The sequence below is a fragment of the Rosa chinensis genome, chromosome 5 (assembly GCF_002994745.2).
Source record: "Rosa chinensis cultivar Old Blush chromosome 5, RchiOBHm-V2, whole genome shotgun sequence".
NCBI lineage: Eukaryota > Viridiplantae > Streptophyta > Magnoliopsida > Rosales > Rosaceae > Rosa > Rosa chinensis.
The window spans coordinates 14,462,906-14,484,683 of NC_037092.1; the positions used below are offsets into that span (position 1 = coordinate 14,462,906).

General features: G+C 33.9%; 2 protein-coding genes across 2 annotated transcripts; both read right to left on the minus strand.

The window, feature by feature from the left end:
- Nucleotides 1–1,689: 1,689 nt before the first annotated feature.
- LOC112203220 lies at nt 1,690–14,531 on the minus strand. Its single transcript, XM_024344215.2, has 15 exons — nt 14,319–14,531; nt 13,322–13,732; nt 11,711–11,956; nt 11,306–11,522; nt 11,080–11,222; nt 7,975–8,271; nt 6,990–7,457; nt 6,361–6,639; nt 5,717–6,127; nt 4,935–5,228; nt 4,319–4,768; nt 3,440–3,733; nt 2,908–3,357; nt 2,468–2,761; nt 1,690–2,329 (listed from the first exon to the last, which is right to left on the minus strand). The coding sequence occupies exons 1-15, from the start codon at nt 14,529–14,531 to the stop codon at nt 1,931–1,933; spliced, it is 4,866 nt and encodes a 1,621-aa protein (XP_024199983.1). The 3' UTR covers nt 1,690–1,930.
- LOC112165768 (cyclic nucleotide-gated ion channel 1) lies at nt 14,454–20,987 on the minus strand. Its single transcript, XM_024302412.2, has 6 exons — nt 20,860–20,987; nt 19,831–19,924; nt 18,945–19,416; nt 18,070–18,264; nt 17,339–17,616; nt 14,454–14,588 (listed from the first exon to the last, which is right to left on the minus strand). Exons 2-6 carry the CDS (start codon nt 19,884–19,886, stop codon nt 14,540–14,542), a joined length of 1,050 nt encoding a protein of 349 aa, XP_024158180.1. The 5' UTR covers nt 19,887–19,924; nt 20,860–20,987; the 3' UTR covers nt 14,454–14,539.
- Between the last annotated feature and the right edge of the window lie 791 nt (nt 20,988–21,778).

Genomic DNA, 21,778 nt, shown 5'->3' on the forward strand with positions numbered 1-21,778 from the left:
GCAGCAGCCCATACGGCATGATGAATCACCACCGACGAGCACCGCCGGACGAGAAGGAAATCGTGTAGAAATTCGCCGCCTCAAGTCTAGTTTGAATGCTATTAATGCTGATATTAAAACTATTAATGCCTAGTGTAAATGTATTAAGATTTTCAACTCAAATATTACAAGTTCGTGAGTCAATCTCACAACCTCCCACTTATGAAGGTGCCACTAAACCAAATGGTACTGGACTATTACAATTCTTTTCATCTTTTTCTTATTGATCCCTTTCAATGGAATGTTTTTTTTTTTTTTATGGAAATCAAATATACAAAAAAAAAAGAGTTATTAATTGGTCCACTTCTAATAAATTTGCCACGTCTAATTATTATTATTATTTTTTTTGGAAAGTCTAATTTCCGGAATTTTTTTTGAACTCTAAAGGTCAACAATATAATTCATAGTCCAATAAAGCCATAACTAGCTAGCACCATTTTATTTAATTTTCTTCTATTAGTTTCAATAACCTTTCCTGATGCTGTTTCTCTTACATTAGGCCATCTCCAATAAGAGGGAGCTATATTGGGGCCATGACTATAATTTAGTCCCCAGAAATATTATTCTTTATTCATGAACAAGTGAACCATCTCCAGTAAGACAGGGTTAAATTTTAGCCCTTTCAAATATTTTATGATTTTACATTATGTTTTGTAATTTTTATGATTTTATTCTATTTTAATAATATTTTTATTTAGACTAAAATTAATTTATGTGGAAAAAAATAATTTTTAAGGTGTATATTTGGATGAGGTGTTTTTTGTTTAAGGAATGCATACATATATTAACCAAAAAATATATATATATATATATGAAGCCAACGGCTAATTGCTCATGCATGTGTATAATTATAATCCTTAATTATGAGCCACTGGATTCATGAATTTCATCACAAACAATTGATTATGAGCCATTGGATTCATGCATTGCATCACAAGGACCTTGATTGGGCTGATTTTTCATGGGTCCCACCGAGAGCTAAAGGGCCAGCCATAGGGCTAAATTAAGTCCTCTCCACCTTTAGCCCTTTAGAACTTCCCTTGTTGGAGTCCATTTTTTAGCAAAAAGGGTTTAAGGTCACATGTAGTCCTCCTTGTTGGAGATGGCCTTAGGACCTAAAGTTAGCTAGGTTTACACTTTTCACCTTTATAGTTCTTTTGTATTTGTTCTTTGTCAAGCATATTGGTTTATGCTATACGTGATATAATCTCTTATGTTGTAGGACAGTAGGAGCATATGAATTAAGTTGATTCACTGTTGTATACGCATAATTTACAAAGAGTCAGAATTGTTTCCAAATTGAATTAGTGTACGTAGTTAATTTATATCTTTAGTTGGGTAATGACATGGTTGTGCTAAATATTGGTGTTGTTTAATATGTATAATCTTACAGCTTGACAACATTTGTCTCATTTTTGATGGCCTCAAATCTCTCTAACATATAAGGCAGGTAAAACTCTTTCACCGACCTTTTCCTTGTGCCTCACAACAAATACAAAGTTCAAAGTATCGCTTTGTGTACTTTTGCAGTACTATCTCAATGTTAAATTTTCATTCAAGCTCAATGGCTCGTGCCGGAGAGAGAGGAGAGATAGAGGAGCATGGCATCGATGTCTTTTTTCCAATTAGGCTGAGGGCAAAAATGTCATTTTACTTCAAATAGGATAACTGGAAATAAAAATCTCTTGCTGGGTTAAGTGAGATAACTTTGTCCAATTTTGATGCTTTGGGTCAAGGACCCTTTATTTAATTATGGGATAGGGAGACCTAATGGTCGATAATCAAATTAAATACATGTATTCATAAAAACCATCATAGTGGGAGATGATTTATTCATAATTTTCTCTTCAATGTTTTGTTCAATAGTCTTTTTCACTCTGCACACTGCGAATCAGCAATTGTTGAAATTTGAATCCCACTCGAGCTTGTAATTATAGACCACACTTCTCAAGTTTTCGGCGGTCAGGCTAAAGGCTTGTATTTTCTTTCGACATAAGACATCTTCAGTGGAGGTTGGAGCAGAGCCAGAAAACATGATGTTGGGAGATGCCCAATTTAGAAGTTTTTCTCCAAAAATATCACCTTTCTTCTTGGTGATTATTGTGGGATCTGTTGTTTTAACATCACTAGTCATGTCGGTCCATTCAATCACACCTTCCACAATAATGAGTACAAAATCCAATGATTGCCCTTTTTGAACGATGAAGTCATTTTCATTGAAGAAAACTGCCTCGACATGGAAGGACATCTTTTTAAAGACATCTTCATGCAAAAGTTGAAGCACGGGTACCTGTATATCACTTACATTAGTCAATTAACTGAAAAATTCTTCGTAGTTTTTTTTTTCTTAGTTTGCCATCTATAGCATGCTACTTGTCATCTTCCTTAGTAAATAATAATAAACTGAAAGATAGTTGGAGAAACATACTCTTTTTAGCGTGCCGATACAGAAATGCTCTGTTATACCTCTAGTTATTTGATCCCATATACCTCCAAGTGATAATATAAATTTCAAATACAAGTCAGTATCCATGTTCATTTCGATTGCATTTGTCTTTTGTATCTCTAACTTGATTTTTTCCTTCAATGGTTCACTGAGGCAGTTGCTTGACATCCACTCAAATATGTCATTCTCCTTGTTCTTGATCTTCATTGCCTTTCTTAACTCTTCATCCTCAATTTCATTCAGTCTTATTGTTCCCAACTGCAACTGCTTATATGTCTTTTCACAAAAGATAACCAACTACTTAAATATATATTTTCATAAAAACTTTGAAAATCAAAATACTAATTTATGTCAGTTAATGGGAGAAAAAAAAATGCATTTGAGACTCTTTTATGAATTTTATCCAAAGCCTCGTTCAATACCTTATCAATGTTGTTGCGGAGAACTATAACACCTTCCAACTGCTGCTGATCGTTGCAACTTTTGAAATTTGAATTCCACTCGTGTTTGTATTCATAGACCACACTTCTTAGATTTTTAGCAGTCAGGCTAAAGGCTTGTACTTTCTTTCTACACTTGACATCTCTCATCGAGGTAGGAGCAGAGCCTAAAAACATGATCTCAGGTGATGCCCAATTCAGAAGTTTTTCTCCAAAAATATCACCTTTCTTTTTGGTGATTATTGTGGGATCTGCTGTTTCAACATCACTAGTCATGTCGGTCCATTCAATTACACCTTCCACAATAATGAGCACAAAATTCAATGATTGCCCTTTTTGAACGATGAAGTCATTTTCGTTGAAGACGACTGCCTCGACATGGAATGACATCTTCTTAAAGACATCTTCATGCAAAAGTTGAAGCATGGGTACCTGTATATCACTCGCATTAACATGCTACTTGTCTTCATCCTTAGTAAATAATAATAAATTGAAAGATAGTCAGAGAACATACTCTCTTTAGCGTGCTGATACAGAAATGCTCTGTTATACCTTTAGTTATGTCATCCCATATACCTCCGAGTGATAATATAAATTTCAAATACAAGTCAGTATCTATATTCCTTTCGATTGCATTTCTCTTTTGTATCTCTAACTTGATTTTTTCTGTCAATTCTTCACTGAGGCCGTTGCTTGACATCCACTCAAATATGTCATTCTCCTTGATCTTGATCTTCATTGCCTTTCTTAACTCTTCATCCTCAATATCATTCAGTATTATGGTTCCCAACTGCAACTGCTTATATGTCTTTTCACAAAAGATCATAGAACTACTTAAATATGTATTTTCGCAAAATGTTGAATAATGAAAATACTGATCAATGAATGGGAAAAAGAATTCCAATCACGATTAAAGAAAGGGTTATTATCACAAATAGTACCTGAACTATACCTCAATCTTATTGATGGTACCTGAACTTCAATTTTGATTACAACCAGTACCCGAACTTTTCAATTTCATTTTAAATGGTACCTAGAGCCACCTCAGGTCAATATTCCGACTAAAAACGACATGTGAGGTGATCATAGTGATGATTTCAAGGGTTGCGATCATATATAGTGATGATTTTTTGGTAATAGACTTGCCTTGAACTTGATTTTTTTTATTTTTTTTTTTAGATTTGGCTTTTTTGGCCTGAATAGTGACCGAAGGTGGTCTTAGGTACCATTTAAAATGAAGTTGAAAAGTTCGGGTACTGGTTGTGATCAAAATTGAAGTTTAGGTACCATCGATAAAATAGAGGATAAGTTCAGGTACCATTTGTGATAATAACCCTTAAAGAAATATAGTTTGAGAATCATTAATGATTTTATCATAAGCCTCATTCAATACCTCATCAATTTTGTTGTTGACAATTGTAGCCACCTCCGATTGTTGCTGACCATTGCAATTTTTGAAATTCAAATTCCACTCGCGCTTGTAATCATAGACCACACTTCTCAAGTTTTCAGCGGTCAGGCTAAAGGCTTGTATTTTCTTTCGACATAAGACATCTTCAGTGGAGGTTGGAGCAGAGCCAGAAAACATGATGCTGGGAGATGCCCAATTTAGAAGTTTTTCTCCAAAAATATCACCTTTCTCCTTGGTGATTATCGTGGGATCTGTTGTTTCAACATCACTAGTCATGTTGGTCCATTCAATTAAGCCTTCCACAATAATGAGCACAAAATCCAATGATTGCCCTTTTTGAACGATGAAGTCATTTTCATTGAAGAAAACTGCCTCGACATGGAAGGACATCTTTTTAAAGACATCTTCATGCAAAAGTTGAAGCATGGGTACCTGTATATCACTTGCATTAGTTGGTCAAAATAAATTAATAAATTTTTAGTTTGATCAATTAACTGAAAAGTTTTATTAGATACAGTTTTTATCTGTTTGTTAACATGCTACTTGTCTTCTTTTCTTAGTAAATAATAATAAATTGAAAGATAGTTAAAGAACATACTCTCTTTAGCGTGTCGATACAGAAATGCTCTGTTATACCTTTAGTTATGTCATCCCATATACCTCCAAGTGATAATATAAATTTCAAATACAAGTCAGTATTTATATTCCTTTCGACTGCATTTCTCTTTTGTATCTCTAACTTGATTTTTTCCTTCAATTCTTCACTGAGGCCGTTGCTTGACATCCACTCAAATATGTCGTTCTCCTTGATCTTGATCTTCACTGCCTTTCTTAACTCTTCATCCTCAATTTCATTCAGTTTTATGGTTCCCTTTTGCCACTGCATATACATCTTTTTGCAAAAGAACAAGAAATTCAGTTCTTTAAATCCTATATAACGAAGATGTATATAACAAGAAATTCATTCACATCAACTGCCGCAGAAGGTGGAATGCAAGTGGTACTAAAAAAAATGGTTCACCTAGCATTACTCTTGTTGTAAATATAGTAATTTTTGTTTTCTCTCTTCACCTTCTTCGGAATAGGGACAAATATAGAGAATTTGTTAAATACATATTATCCCCCAAAGTAGAAAAAAAAAATACGTTATAGAAAATATGTTGGAGACACTTTAAATGAGAAATGCTACGCAAGTACCTATTTCGCACACATGAATATGGTCTTATGTTTACGCCCGATGCATGAGAAGGAAGACTAGTAATACAAGAACATATCAAGATAAATAAGTAAACTGAAAGATGAAGAAAACATTAGTGCATGACACTGGAAAGAGGATGGTTTTGATGGTCATTTATTTTTAACCTAAACCTCGTTCAATACCTGTTGCGGGTCATTGCAATCGATGAACTTTGAATTCCACTCAAGGTCGTATTCAGAGACTACACTTCTCAAGTGTTTGGTTGTTAGACGAAAGGCTTCTACTTTTGTTTTACATTTGACATCACTTTTTGAGATAGGAGCAGAGCCAAAAAACATGATTTTGGGTGATGCCCAGTTCAGAAGTCTTTCTCCGAAAAAATCACCTCTCCCCTTGGTGATTAATGTGGAATCCGCTGGTCCACCATCACTAGTCGCTATTGTCCATTCAATTTCACCTTCCACAATGATGAGCACAAAATCGAATGATTGTCCTTCTCGAACCACAAACTCTTTCTCGTTGTAGACCACTGCCTCCAAATGGAAGCACATCTTTTTCCAGACGTCTTCAGGCATTTTCTGAAGCATGGGTACCTGTATATCCCGTGCATTAGTTGATAATAAGAACAACATTAATCATATGTTCATGATAATTAATTTCATCCATTAATAAATAGGGAGACATCGAAAAAATTGATAATGAGACAAAAGAGAAGAACATGGAGCCAAAATTTCTCAGTGAATTAAAACGCAAACAAAAGGTGCAAACGTTCTGCTTGCCTGCGTTATTCATAACATTCAAGAAATAAGTGTCCGAGGAAGCATACCTTTTTAAGGGTGCCCATACAGAGATGCTCCGTTACAGGTTTGGCAATATCAATCCATGGAAATTTAAGAGAGAATAAATACTCCACATCTACTTCAGCATCTATATTTTCTTCAACTGCATTATTTATTTTCATGTGAAACCTGATTTTTGTCTTCAATTCCTCATCAAAACCATTTCTTGATACCCAGTTATCTATTTCTTTCTCCTTGTTCTTGATTTTCACCTGCTGTTCTGACTCTTCATCCACAATCTCGTCCAAATTTGTTTTTCCTAACTGCTGCAAATGTCAGATCGAATTGAAGATATTGTCAGTTCATCATATATATGATCCAACTTATGATCAATCATACCAACATAGTTTGTTAGTTTATTTACGTAATAATTCATCTCATAAGACCACAAGGGCATCTTGTAATCCCAAATCTGAAAATGACTCAATCCAAACTGGAATTATTCTTTCTTTTTTTAAAATTTTTTTTTCTTTCTTTTGGTTTTTTGCATTAGACATAAAAACTGCAACTAAAGATCTATACGAGGAAAATTTTAATCCGTCCTAATGGGGAAAAATCCTTTTAAAACTGAATCACAATTTTCAAAAAAATTCTTTAAAATCCATTCTTTTGGTACCTCATCAATCCTTTCGTCAAGAATTTTCAAATCCTTCAACTGCTGCGCATCGTCAACATTTTTGAATTTTGACATCCAATCACTGTTGTGGTCGGACACTACACTTCTCAACATACTTCTCGTCAGAGTGAAGGCTTCTACTTTCGTTTGACAGAGGACATTGTGGGGGGAGATTGGAGCAGAGCCGGCAAATTTATTTGCGGGTGAGAACCAATTCAAAAGTTCATCCCCAAAAAAATGGCCTTTCCCAAGACTTTGTGGGATGATTGAAGAATTCGTCGTTTCAGCTTCGCTACTAACCGGGTCATTATCAGTCAATATTATTTCTCCTTCTACAATAATGAGCATCAGATCAAGTTCTTCTCCTTTTTTAACAACGTAGTGATTGTTGTTTCTGTAGACCACCGGCTTGAGATTACTGCAGATAGACTCCAAAATGGCTTTTGGCATATCTTGAAGCAGAGGTACCTATATACATACATAGTGTGGCTTGGGTTAAACAGTAAAAGGGTTGATCAGTCACATATGGTTTTTTGGGGCCGAATCTAAGATTCATGTTATAGTCATATTCACCATATGTACTCAAAGAAGACAGTAATAATTAGCACTTTAATGACCTATGAAAGTTTTTAATTATTTTACTTGTAGGTATAGCACACCAGTGACTTACTATTTTTAATTATAACGTGACCTAGAAAGTTTTTATAACGTGACCTATGAAAGTTTTTAATTTTAACGTGACCTAAATCTATAATATGACTATAACGTGACCTAAACAGGTAAACCTCTATATATCTTAATTTTACTCTAAAAGAAAAGTTCTTTTAGAGTAAAATTAAGATATATAGAGGTCACCCAGCATCAGTCTCTCATTTGCAAATAAAATGTCGTTAGTCTAATTGTTATAATTATGAGTTGGATGTGATAAGCAAAAAACAATATAAAGAGGTCCTTTAAAAAAACAAAAAGGTTATGAACAACATACTTTCTCCAGCGTATGCATGCAGAGATGGTCCCTTAAACGCTTTTCGATAGTCCAAGGGAGATCAACAGAGAGTAGATACTCCACATCTACGGGGCAATCTGCGGGACGATCTACGTCTTTCTCCACTACTTTCTTCTCTTTGATATTTTCCATGACTTTTGTTGTCACATCTTCAGGGAAATCAATTCTTAAAAGCCAGTCTAGTATATCTTTCTCCCTGGTCATGATCTTCATCTGCTGTTTAAACTCCTCATCGTCGATCTCCGCCCATGTTGTAGTAGCCAACTGCTTATGGACCTGTTTCACAAAAGCGGAATATGAAAATCAGTTCCTACTTTGCTACTTGATTTTTGATTTCATGCTCCTAGCTAGATTACTTTGTTATGGTTAATATGGTTTGTCTTTGGATCTTTATCAAAGCAATTGGATTGGGGGTTTAGAAATCAACGGACCGGTGACGAGATTATTGCAATCTACATCTTCATATTTTTGTGTCTTCATCATTAGAGAGAGAATCATAAGATGATTACATAAAAATACACAATATTTAAGATTCACGACCTCCCACTTGGTCTTTTGCAACGCTAATAGATCAAATGTCACTGGACATGATAATAGGAAGCACTCATCTTTTGTTTATTTATCCTATATTTTAAGCGAAGATGCAATGTTTTCCACACTTTGCCCAACCTTCTCCTAATGTTCTTTTATTGTTGATTCTCTGCCCAACCTTCTCCTAATTGGATTGGGAGTTATTGAATGCTATATACCAAGCCGAGCACTAGAGACTGGTTTCAGCTCAAGGGACAGATGGGTGGCTGGAAGGTGAGCATCAGACGAAGGCTCTATGCGTGGTGGCTGGGTTGTGCAAGGATGGCCTAAGCGGCGGCAGCGTGGGTCGAATGAACTAAGCAGCGGTAAGGTTCTTGGGGCTATGTGGTAGGTTTCTAGCTGATCCGGTGTCGACTTGGTGACTGTAGAGTTGCGCGGCGACGTAGGCAGGTGTTGGACTTTGGGTTCCAGCCAGCAAGGACGTGGGTCGGCGTGGCTGGATGCAGCGGAGGTGCTACACGACCACAGCGCGCAATGGAGATGGTTTTTGGGCTTGCTCCAGCAATCTTGCTGGACCTGGAGTTTGAGCTTTCTCTTTGAGCTGTTGGGCTTCAATTGGGCTAGGGTTTTTTTCTCTAGGCCCAATTCTATATTTTGTAGTTTGTTTAAATTACAATAATTCATTGTATAAGGAAGTTAAGCAACTGTATGTACCTATGTACCTCTAGCGCCTCTGGAGTAGTACGGAAGGAGGATTCCCGCTATCTACGTATTTAATGTGTAATGAATAGGTCTATTTCTATGTACCACTGTGGGTACTAACACTATCTTCTTGTCTGTCTATGCCCTTAAATGACAGCAGAAGGGTATGTAACGGCCTATTCTGGCTTGTTATGAATATATTATCTCGCCCCGTGGGCTTATTCCAAAAAAAAAAAAAACTAAACGTTGTAATGATAATTTATTATTTAAGACAAAGAACCAACTGCCAACTTCCACACCTATAAGGTAGTGGTGGGCATTTCTAGTTTACTTTTATTCAAATAAACTAGCCTTTTTCCACACATGTCTGCATGTGCAAGTTTTTTTTTTTTCAAAAAATAAAAAAGAAAATGTTATTGCAGAGTGAAAATAGTGGGAGAGAAAAGTGGGTTGTGGGTTTTTAGTTTTATTTTTTTAATAAAAATAGATTTTGTAAATGTCATAATTGTACTTTTGATTTAATTAATTCTCAAAGTTTTTCAATGTTCTAGAGTCATTTTTGTCAAAATTTTTAATTTTAGCTAACAAACATAATTTTGCACATAGCCTTGCAAAGGAGGCTTTAAATTTGAGTCAGCCTTTAATTTGCTTAGAGTCGGGGCCTCCTTGGCTTCATCAGCGTGTCAGTATGGACTTCCAGTCTGAAGTGTAGTGTGGTCAATCACTTGGTTGGTGGTTGTTTCCATAACTCTTTGTAATCGATTTATTATTAATGAAGTCTCTCTTAATAAAAAAAAATGAAAATAAAAAAACCCTCATATCTTAATAGTAGCTATGAGTGTAGATTTCCTTTAAAAATAACAATAATAATAGTATAGATAACAATACAAAATTCGCTATCATATCGTATCGAGTTTGGTAGCTAGGAAGAAAAAGACATTTACGCACAAAGGGAGTTCTTAATTTATTTTTATTTTTCTGAATTCAAATCCATGGTAATAGTGATTATGCAGAGAGGAAGCTATTTGGGTGATTATAAGCCTTTAAATTGCGAGGAGAAGAGAAAATGGGTTCCTCAGGGAACTCTGTTTGGTGATGGTGAATCAAATTAGGTTGGGATTTCTAAGTGTTTTGCAGCTTGTAAAATCAGGCTATATGTATAGTTGGGCAGGTTGATAGTGCAAGCTGATGTTGGATTAGTAAATTATCACACCTTACCTTCTGTTTTTGGCTAAAGAACTGGGTGCTCTGAATTTTGGGTAAAGAATTAGATGCCTTGTGTATTTTTTTTCAACCTCAGTTCAGTACTCTTCATCTGAATAGCCATGATTGGTTGGGGAAATTTTATTTAAATGTGTTGTTAAAGATGAAAACAAAAAGAACATTAAAAGTCAAACCATGAACGCACATCAGAAGGGAGAGAAGTAAATGGTTTCAATTAATCTATAAAGATAAATGATGAAAGATAGAAGCAAATGACATATTTGTTTGATATATGCCATGTGTAATAAATATTTGGATATAATAAAATATTTGATAAATTGCCTCTACATATATAGATACTTAACAGTTATTTCCTGGAGATAAAAGTAAAGATTTAATTTTTATTTTTTTCTGAGAAGAAAGGTTTAATTTTCTTTGAAATTATTGATTTTTTGTAATTTTATAGTACTGATACTTGAGTGAAATCTGATATATCTTTGAAAATAACTTTTGTATACCAGTGCATGGTTGTCGATATTTCAATCAACAACTGAAATGGAAATTTCCAAAAATATGAAGTGCTGTAATTTTTGCCCAGAGAGAGAGAGAAAGAGAGAGTAATAACGAAAAACTCAGTTTGGATCAAACCTCTTTTAGCTTCTGTAGATAAGTCTTGTTTTCATGATTAGGGGCAGTGAAATATTCACTCCACTTGTTTCCGAATCTGGAGACTACATCTTGCAGTTGCGAGGCCTTGAGAGAAAAAGCTTCAACTCTTTTTGACACTTGAACTCTTGAGTAGAGATGGGAAGGTCGGGAACGCTGCTACTCGAGGATGATGCCCAACTCAAAAGTGTTTCTCCATAAATAGTACCTTTCTCAAGAAATAGCTTGGGGATCATATAGGACCCTGTCGTTGCAACATCCGTAGAAGTGTTGGTGCATATAATTAATCCTTTTATAACGAAGAGCATCAAATCAAGCTTAGTTCCTGCTTTAACAACGTAGCTATTCTCGTCGTAGATCACTGGATGGAGATACATTGAGACATTTTCCAGCATGGAATCTGGCATTTTTTTAAACAAGTCTACCTATAAAGAGTAACACAAATATATATTAGGAATTATACTAAGTGACCAATAAGAACAAAACATTATATATATATATATATATATATATATACACTTGCTCAAATTGAATGTTAGTGAGGCATTAATTGACATCCAAACTGCAATGTTTTCCTAGTAAGTAATGCATATATATAGAAGTTGCAGCATACATTCCTCAGCGCCTTCATGCCGATAGTACTTTTGATATCCTGGGGAAGAATAGAGAATATGAAACGCAGATCCACAACAGCATCCATCTCTTTTTTCTCTACGTTAGTTTCTCTTATGTGTTTCCTTACTTTTCGATTCACAACCTCGTCACCGAGACAAGTACTTTCCAGCCATTTAAGTATCTCTTCGCTGATTTTATTCTTCCGTGCCTCGATTAATTTTTGCTGCCACAACCGAATATATGTCTGTTTCACAAAAGATGTAGGAGAAGCTCAGTATGTCAGTTAATTAATAAATGCATCAAAGATTGAGCATCACTGCATCAGAGTCTTATAGTTTATTTGTATGTTTAACCTGTGCGTAGTTAAAAAGAGTAAACGTACATATGAGACAAGAACCGTATCGATCATCATCTATGATAATCAGAAACAGATCATAGGAAATTAAGTAGTCATATTCATTAATCATGAATGATTAACTATCTTTCTCAAAAAGAAAAAAAAGGTAATTATTTAATGACTTGACATCTATAAACAATTTGATTTGAAGTAAACCAAATATACAAAAACAAAACAAAGAAACTAATTTAATATAAAACAATGAAAAAACATTTTCAACAGCGACAAAACAAGTAAGGTGAAAATCTAGGAAAGATCAGGAAATGACAAAATAAGTAATTAAGTTGAAAATAAAATTAAAAATGTAGCGTTTGATGAAGTGGTAAAACAATGTTTTTTAAGCAGAATTCAATAACATATGAACAAATCCATCCGGTTTCCACTTTCAAGACCAATTGCTTGAACAATAACTCATGAGTGATTATCACCTATCATTTGCTCGGCTCATCCTACTTGCTCATTACACCTAACAATATTAGAATTTACTTATTTAACTCATTTTTATTTTCCAAAAGTACCTTTTTATATTACATTAATTTCCAATAAAAAGAAATTCATTAAAAGATTCTTAATAAAACCAGAATTTATTTCTTTTCTATTTCAAATTAATTGATATTTCAATCTGTGACTAACGGTGTACAGTTTATGAAATCAAATTAGTAGCTGTGAATTTCATTCACCTTTTGATTAATTTTTGCGTTACCCTATTGAAAACTCGAATATTTATTCTGTACATGAATCACATCTTTTATTTCATTTTTTAGCAAGGAGGTTGACTGTCGGACCAAATTTCTACCTCTTTTGGGTGACGTGGGGTAGTAAGGTCTTTCAATAATAATTACTCTAATGTTAGAGTAACTCCAACAGCTTCCCTATAATTTATGTATAATAGGGAAGCAAAAGTCAAAGCTTTAGCATCTTTTTCTTCTCCAACTCCAACAGATTCTCTACTCTACATCAATCTCTAAAATCTCCATATTCTTCCTTAAATTTTAGAGATTGCTGTAAATATAGGGAATTTGGTTTTCTCTTTCCTCACTTTCTCTAAAATAGAGATAATTATAGAGAATCTGTTGGAGCAAAAGAGGCTTATTTTTCCCTAAAGTAGAGAAAAATCTAAAAAAGCTGTTGGAGTTGCTCTTAGTTACCTTAAGAATTATTTTTCCTAATTAATTACCACATAAGTTGTCAAGTAGTAAATTCTTTTAGTACCTCATTAGTCATGTCGCGGGGACGTGGCAAATCAGGAGAACCAGTGTCACATCTGTATAAACCCCAATTCCATTGACGTCTGAATTCAGTGACTACACTTTTCAAATCCTTGGCCAGGAGAGCAAATGCTTCTACTTTTCCATGGCACTGGACATTTTGGGTCGGCTTAGGATGATCAAGGTTAGTACAGGAGATACTCGGTGATACCCACCACAAAAGTTGTTCACCGAAACAATCAAGCTTCTCTTGACACGGTAAAATCGTAGATATAATTTCGCCTTCTGTGATGAAAAGCATCGAATCAATTGCATCTTTTGTTTGGAATTTGTGGCCATCTGGGTAGGTCACTGGCTTCAGATACTCGCAGATCTTTTCCAACACCCTTACATCCATACCTTGAAGCACTCGTACCTATTTAAGTATCACTTACGTGTCAATCAATAAGCGTTACATATCAATCAGTAATAGAGAGATTCATTATCCATATTCATAACAATTAGCAAAGATCAGTAAGCGTTACATATCAATCAAAACAGTACTTGGCCAGGGCCACTAGAATATCTCTGATGCTTTGCTACTTAAACTCACAAATTGAAAAGTTCGTATTGTGAGTTTTTTTTTCCTTTTCTTTTTGATCTGATCGTCTTGTGAGTTTAGTTTAAGTAGCTTTTAAGTTACTTGAGCTAATAGTACAAATTAGTAAGTAGTTGAATTGACTAAAAAATAACTAGTATTGTTCAAGATACTCTGAAAAGTTATTTTTAACAATTTTCTTCTTCTTCTTTTTTTAATTTTTTTCTATTTATTATTTTAATATTTTTTATAGTAACCTTCATATATTAAAATTTATTTTACATTAATCTGTGGTCTAAAAATACTTACTTCATTCTCATTTCACACCTACTTTAATTGAAAAAATAAGTTTCCTTAATTAATAGTTGAATAAGCAGAAGAATAGTATAAAAAGAAAATTAGGAGAGAGAGTTCAAAAACATACATTTTTGACCGCATTCATGCCCACGTGCTGCTTGATGGAGATTTCAATATTCCAGGGAACAAGTGAGAGCAAAAGGTCCATATCTACAACTGTATCAAGTTTCTTTTTCAATATGTCATGTTTTATGTTTGCCATGATTTGTTTCGTGATATCTTCAGGAAGACCATTTCTTGGTGTCAAATACAGGCGTATAGCATCCTCTTTCTCCTTCATCCTTCTTGTTAACTCCTCCTCGTCCATCTCTTTTGATTTTGAAAATTGCATATATGCCTGTTTTTAAGAATTTGAACATAACTTCAAATCAAGTCCAACAAGGTAAAAATAAGATTCAAGTTGTTCGATCCTTTAAAATTGAAAAAAAATCTGTCTACTATCGTTTTTTTTTTTTTTTTTTTTTGCGGTAAAAGACAAACTTTATTAACAACAACAGCAATTACAGACCCATAGATGGACCACAGCTATTACAACAAGAGAAGTAAAGAAGGACACAACAAAGCCCAAAGAAAACCAATCCAGGGGGGAGGGGAGAGGCCGACGCAATTGTATCGAGATCGACACAATGCAGACCACCGCGAACGGGGGCCGCCGAATCTGCAATCACCTGGAAAGAACACCAGAACAGATCCCATCCACAGACACAGGAGATCCCCGCGAACCAAACTCTATAGCCAAAGAAGAGCGCCACTAGCACAGCCAAGTTGCCTGACAACAAGGGAACCAAAGAAAAAGAAAAAAGAAAGTAAGGAGCGAAAGAGCCAGCATCGCAAGCGAAGGCCTGACTCTGTTGAGATAGCGAGAAATCGCTTAAGATGGCGTTGATGACTGGGAAGAGGTACAAGCTTCTGAAGGAAGAATAGAGGGATTGGAAATTGGGGAGAAACAGAGGGAAGGTTGGAATAATGGTGAAAAAGAAAGAAGATTGGATATGATGGAAGGGGTGAGGGAAGTGGGAACTACCACGAAGGGTAGGGTGTAGATCGGTGTCTCCCCCGCCTCTCAAGCCCATGATCAAGATCAAGATCAAAATCGATCGAGATGAGGCGGGGGGGGACTTAGCTCGGTAGGTTTTCTAGTGAGAAGGTAGACTTTCTCACTCTACGAAGGCAACTTATGCGAGTTTGTCTGCTATCATTTACATACCCGTACACCTACTTTTTTAGGTCCCAAAATCTGAGAATACTCTTTCTAGATTAATTCTTCTATATAGAACAGCAGCTGTCAGATGATCTGAAAATAAAGTCGGATTTGGGGACCAGTAATATGTAACCATAATGTTGTTCCCCGTGAATCATAGTTACTATAGTCCAATGATTACAAAACTATTTAACCATTATATCATAATCCAATTTGTTTTATATTACTGTTTTATTCTTGTTCGGTTCACTATAGTACTATTATGCTTCTTTAACAACCATTATGGTTGGCCCTAAATAACAGTATCTTCTTCTTCTTCTTCTTGTGGTCAAAAGGATTGTACTGTATCTATCTACCTACTATTCTCTTGGATTAGAGTATCTCTAACCATTTTATATATATATATATATATATAATTTTTTTTTTCTATTTTAAGAAGAAATAAGCATTTTTTGCTCATTTAAGATTGTTAAAAATGTCATTTTACCTTAGAAAGTTGAATAAATCATAGACATTGTAGTAATTTTGAAAATAAATAAGAATTTAGACTTTAGAGTACTTTTAGCAAACTCTCTATTTTAGTTTTTTTTTAGCAATTTTAGTGATCTCTAAAGTTTTGAATTTATATTAATTATTGAATGAAGAAAAAAGAGTTTAAATACATTTAAAAATTACATATAATAACCTATAAAGAATGTTTTAAATTAACAAAAATAGTAGAGAACCTCATCTCGCTCTCTGTATTTAGGGGCGATATAGCTAAAAGTTAAAATGGAGAGCGCCTAAGTCTGGTGTGGTTGCTAAAATTGATAAAAATCTAAACATACACTCCAAAATAGCTAAAGAGCTACAATATAGTCTGCTAGAGATTCTCTTATAGGTGAAGAAAACATGAGATTCTCTTATAGGTGAAGAAAACATGAAATTTAAGAATTTTCAAAAATAGGGAATGAGATGGGGAAATTTTTAGAGTTGATATTTGAAAGAATTTTTTTTTTTTTGGTAAAAACAATGTTTAGGGCTTCTGTTGGAGATGCTTTTATTAGCAACTGAACTAGACTCCTAATGACTCTGTATAAGGAGAAATGATCTTTAAATGTTGATTCAATTTTTGAGCGGTTAAATCATGGATTTGGAATGTCGAATGTAGGCAAATAAGAGAGAAAATTTGGACACACAGGTCCAAATTGGTTTGGAAATAAGTACCTGCACATTCCCAATGAGATATAAAAAGAGCAACAAGCCAGTAATTGAAATAAGAATTGCAAAGCAATTTTCCCACACGTAGCTACTTGTTTCAAGATTAGTCCCAAAATTGCTGCAAAAATAATCAATTAGTGGCAGAAATTAACTATATATGTATATGTATATGTATATGTATATGTATATACATGTACATGTATATGTATGTATGTATGTATGTATGTATGTGTAAATGTATATCTATACAGGGTCCTTTTAATGAGGGATCCCATTTTTTTGGTCATTTTAAAGGGACTGCTCATAAGACTAACTTTTCAGTCATCTATCAACATCTTGACCGTTCAGTTTTTTGGTCTCCATGAGTAGATCACTTATGCAAATTTTCATCCAAATTGATAATCCTTAAGGTACCAAACTAGGTCAAATCAATGAACGAACTGAACCTATCCAACCCGAACCGTTTATGTTCATAATGGTAAATCACGATTACGAACACCTTAATGATTATCAATTTGGTTGAAAATTTGCAAAAGAGATATACTCATAAAGATCTAAAACTAAACGGTCAAGATGCCGATATGTAATTGAAAAATAAGTTCCAAAAGAGATCTCTTAAAATGGCTAAAAAAATAGATCCTTTAGTGGAAAGATCTTTTATATGTATATAAGGTTAAGACATAAACCTTAGATTCTTGAGACCCCACCAGAAAGAATAAAAGAACTTCTTTGGAAAACTCATCTGTCTTGTATAGCCAGACTGAATAGTGTCAAGAAACATTCCAAAGTCGAACAGGGTAGCATTTGAGGGATTTATCGGACATGATCTATCAAGGAATGCGTCATTTGTTGGAGTACTATCACCGCAATGAGTGACTATACATCCAACAATATTTTTACATGCTTGAAGCCAACATGAGGTCTCTCGTTCAATAGAAAAAAAATACCAAAAAGCTCCAACTACCTGAAAATATTAGCAAAATAGTTAAGGCTATCGAACAAAAACCACATTTTTCTGTGTTCTAATCTTCCCCAAACTCCAAGCTGTATACTTGCCAAATAAGGGTATTTAAATATAGCTCTTCGGGAGTTCGGGGTGAGTAATTTTCTAGGTTAAGAGAGGGTGTATAAGAGGTATCCTTTTGCATATAAAGACTTGGATTAGACATAAACTTGAGCGGTGTAATCTTATATTTGTGTAATTCTCACATAAGTGAAGATGAAAACTTTTCAAAAACGTAAGCAAATATTTTGGCATCATCTCGTTAAGTCATGCATGTGTTCTTCTTGGTTTGCTTATTTCTCTTTTTGAATTTTGCATCTCTACTGCTAGTACTTACGTGGTAGGAGATTAATTTTCCAAACATAAATTAAAAAGGAACAAATAAATTATTTATGAAAAGAAGATAAAACTTACGTGACTAGCCACGACGTATAAGAAGAAATTGAATACACCTCTAACCAATTTTTCGGTCAGTTGTAATCTCTTGTACGATTGGCGGAGTCGGAGAATGTTCGGCACATATTGTAAAAGAAGAATGACATTCAAAACCTTTATTTTTGGCAGATACCCAGAGTCTCTCATTCTGAAAAAGACAACCAGTACTGATACCTGGATAAATTACATTAGGCTAGAGTTAGAGTCATCCGTGTAAATATATTAAGCCATTAAGATTCTGTCTTACATCTTTGAAAACTCACCAGATCGATACCCTTCCTGAATATGAGGTCAAACGAAAGCAATCAAATGTAGTGACGATAAATAAAAAGAAGGAAACCTTAATTCTACCCCTCTGAATAACCACCACGTTCAGGAAACTACAGCATCAACATTTTTTTTTCACCTTTTTGTCTTTTTGGATGCCCTTTTGGATTCCTTTATACCCTTTTTTTTTTTTTTAAGAAATGATTCCGTTATTCCTTTTTCGTTTGTTTCATTCTTTTAAATCTTTTTTTTTTGAATAATTTAAATCGTTGTTAAGACAACTGAAAATTTTCTTAATTTGAGTCTTTTCTCTTGATAAAATTTGATTTTATCGTTTCCTCTAAAAAAGTTAATATAAAATTAAAAGTCGGTTTTGTTAAAAATAAAATAAAATAAAGAAGTCGGTTGGCAAAGTATAACTTTCTTGTTTTAATAACATAAATTTAATCTTGTTATTTTTTTATTTTAATAGAAATAATGCTAAATAAACCATCTATTTTATACCACCTGATGTGACTGTGACACGTTAGTTAATGAAATTTTTTTATATGTTGAAAACGAAAATTAAACCAAAAGTTTACTCTTACCTGTGGGATGGGAAGCACGGCGAGCAAATGAATTATTATTGATACATAAAACTGCCGCTTCTTCCTGGTCTCTTCTTTTGCTAGTTCTTCTATATTTTTCGGAGTGGAAGTGCAAGAACTTGACAGTGATGTTACTTTTGCCATCATTGTATTTCTTTCACGGACTTGACGTATAATATCGATTATGAAAACGATGTCCGTAAGTGATCGCAGAAGGAGAGCGACAATCCTTAGCTTTTTGTCCATTCCAAGGCATTTGCTTTTGTCATTGATAAGTGGAATGTAAAGAAACAAAGGATCCGCTAAGACTGCAATCACACATGAAACTACAACAGTAATCTTCCACGATCGAAGCATGGTCGACTCCTCTGACTTTGGTTTAAGACTTTCCTCGTCGGATTCTCTCGTTGGACTTGGGGATGAAGTTGAGGATGTGTTTCTTTGACGCACTTGACGATTTGATGAATTAATGCTGACAAAAGAGAAAGGTATGGCCATCAGAAAGGGAAAATGACAACAAATTCAAGTTACATATTACATATATATATATATATATATATATATATATCAATTTATGAAGTAATATTTTTTATCGGCGCACCTTATAGTAATTACTAATAACCAGGTTTGAAGCTATGAATATATCATGCAACTAAGCTATGAAATGAGATTAGCAATACTTGTCCGGTCTCCGACTATTGACACATCATATAATATAAACCTAAAACAAAAATTATATAAAAAGGGTTAAAAGGGCCAAGCAGTTCCCCACTTCCCCTTATCCATCAAAACGCTACTATTTTGTCAAATTTTCTGTCTTCTTTGGTTTTATTTGAAAAAGAAGTCAATTAATATACATGTAACGCATGTATTAATTAAAACTAACCTTATGCCAAAGCATCTGTCAGGGTTACTCATAACTTCAGTGTTTGATGGAGGCATGAACTATTTATGAGCCAAGGAAGTTCTTCTGGAAACTCCTGAATAAAAGAAATCAACTAAGCAGTTGTCATTGGATTTATGTACGTATATATGCATTTAACAATATTTTTTTTTTGATTAAATAAACAACTTATGTACAATACAACTAATCTATTGTGAGTCGAACTCACGACCTCCCACTTATAAGGCGGAGACTTATGCTACTAGACCGAATGGTACTGAGCCGTTTAACAGTAAGTTTTTTTAGCATAACTTAGAATTTATGTAAGTATATATGCATTTAACGATAAGTTTTTTTTTTTTTTTGGACGATTGTTTTTTTTTCCCGAACCCACCCGACTCCTGATGTCAGTAAGATTTGAATCCACCCCATCTCCATGGTGTTAATTAGGCTAGCTAACCAACATGTCAAGGCTCACCGACACCTTTAATAGTAAGTTGTTTTCTTCATAAATTAAAAAAAAACAGCTTCCTACTAAAAAAAATAATAATAATAATTTATTAAAAAAAAAAAAAAACTGAAAATGGGCATGCATAATAGTGATAATTCTCATACATTACAAACAAATGCAACCAAAAGACAACTGAAATTAGCAAAGTTAAACTAAAAAATATGAAAAGAAAAGGCCCTGTTCAAATTAATCCTGAAATCCATAGGTGTGAAAGAGGATCTATATATGGACTCTACTTGCAATTTTGAATCAGGCAAGAAACCTGAATTTAATGGTGAAAATTTTGGAGTACGTATATTCAGATTATAATAAAAGATCTCATTATTTTCTAGTTCACATTTAGCTCACGAACCTTGATCTATTCTCTAGCTAGCTAGGCTAATTAATATATATTTGAAACTGATGACATAAAGCATGCAGAGTAACAAAGAAATGCGAGAAGTGAAATCAACGCACACAATGAATAGATAGTTAACACGTGATTTGGAGGAATATGCAGGAGAAGAAAGTAAGTTGAGTACCAGGCTTTATATCTAACGATAGACAGGCCAATGGATTGATGCATACAAAGCAACGCAGTTTGAACTCGGATAAGCTTTACGCAGCGACTCTTCCTTTCTGATACCAAAGCTGAAATATTCATTCAGTTTTATAGACTCATTGATCGTGATTAAGAATTAAAGAAGGAAGACTGACAAGTTGATCTTTTGTATTATTTGTAGCCACAAGTCTTTTCTTAACATATCTATATATTATAATTAAGAAATCTAAATCTGTCAATTAAAGTGGCCTGCCGAACTACTGCACCTGTGGTCATTCTCAAATGTTTTTTAATGTATAAGGGATGTAATATTAATATAGACCCATTGGTCATGATTAAGAATCTTTTGTATCATGCGTAACCGGCGACAATTTTTCTTAATATTTTCTTTAAATATCTATATCTTATATCTTATATCTTATATCTTATATCTTATATTATATTTATATATATATATATATATATATATAATTAAGCCAATTCTTGAGGAAATGGTTAAATTTTTGAAGTATCATATATGCCCTCACATAATATAAATATTAATAAATAAATTATTTTTATATGAGGATAGGATAGTCAATAGACTATATCGTATTTGAAAAAATTGCAATACCTCCCATGAAAATAGGAGAAGCTTTCCCCAAATTCAGGGACAAAAATTGCTATAACTTTTTTAATTTAAAAAAAAATTAAAATAAAAGCCAATTGACATGTGCAGAGCACATGTTAAGGGGTTAGTTATAATTTTTTTTAAAAAAAATAACTTTGTCAATTAAAGTGGGTGTGGAACTACTACTACTTCTAGGCCTCATTTAGTCCGTGGAAAGGAAAATAATTCTTTTGTCTTGTCAATGGGATCAATGAGAAATTTAACTTTCATTTTCGATGTTTTTAGTAAC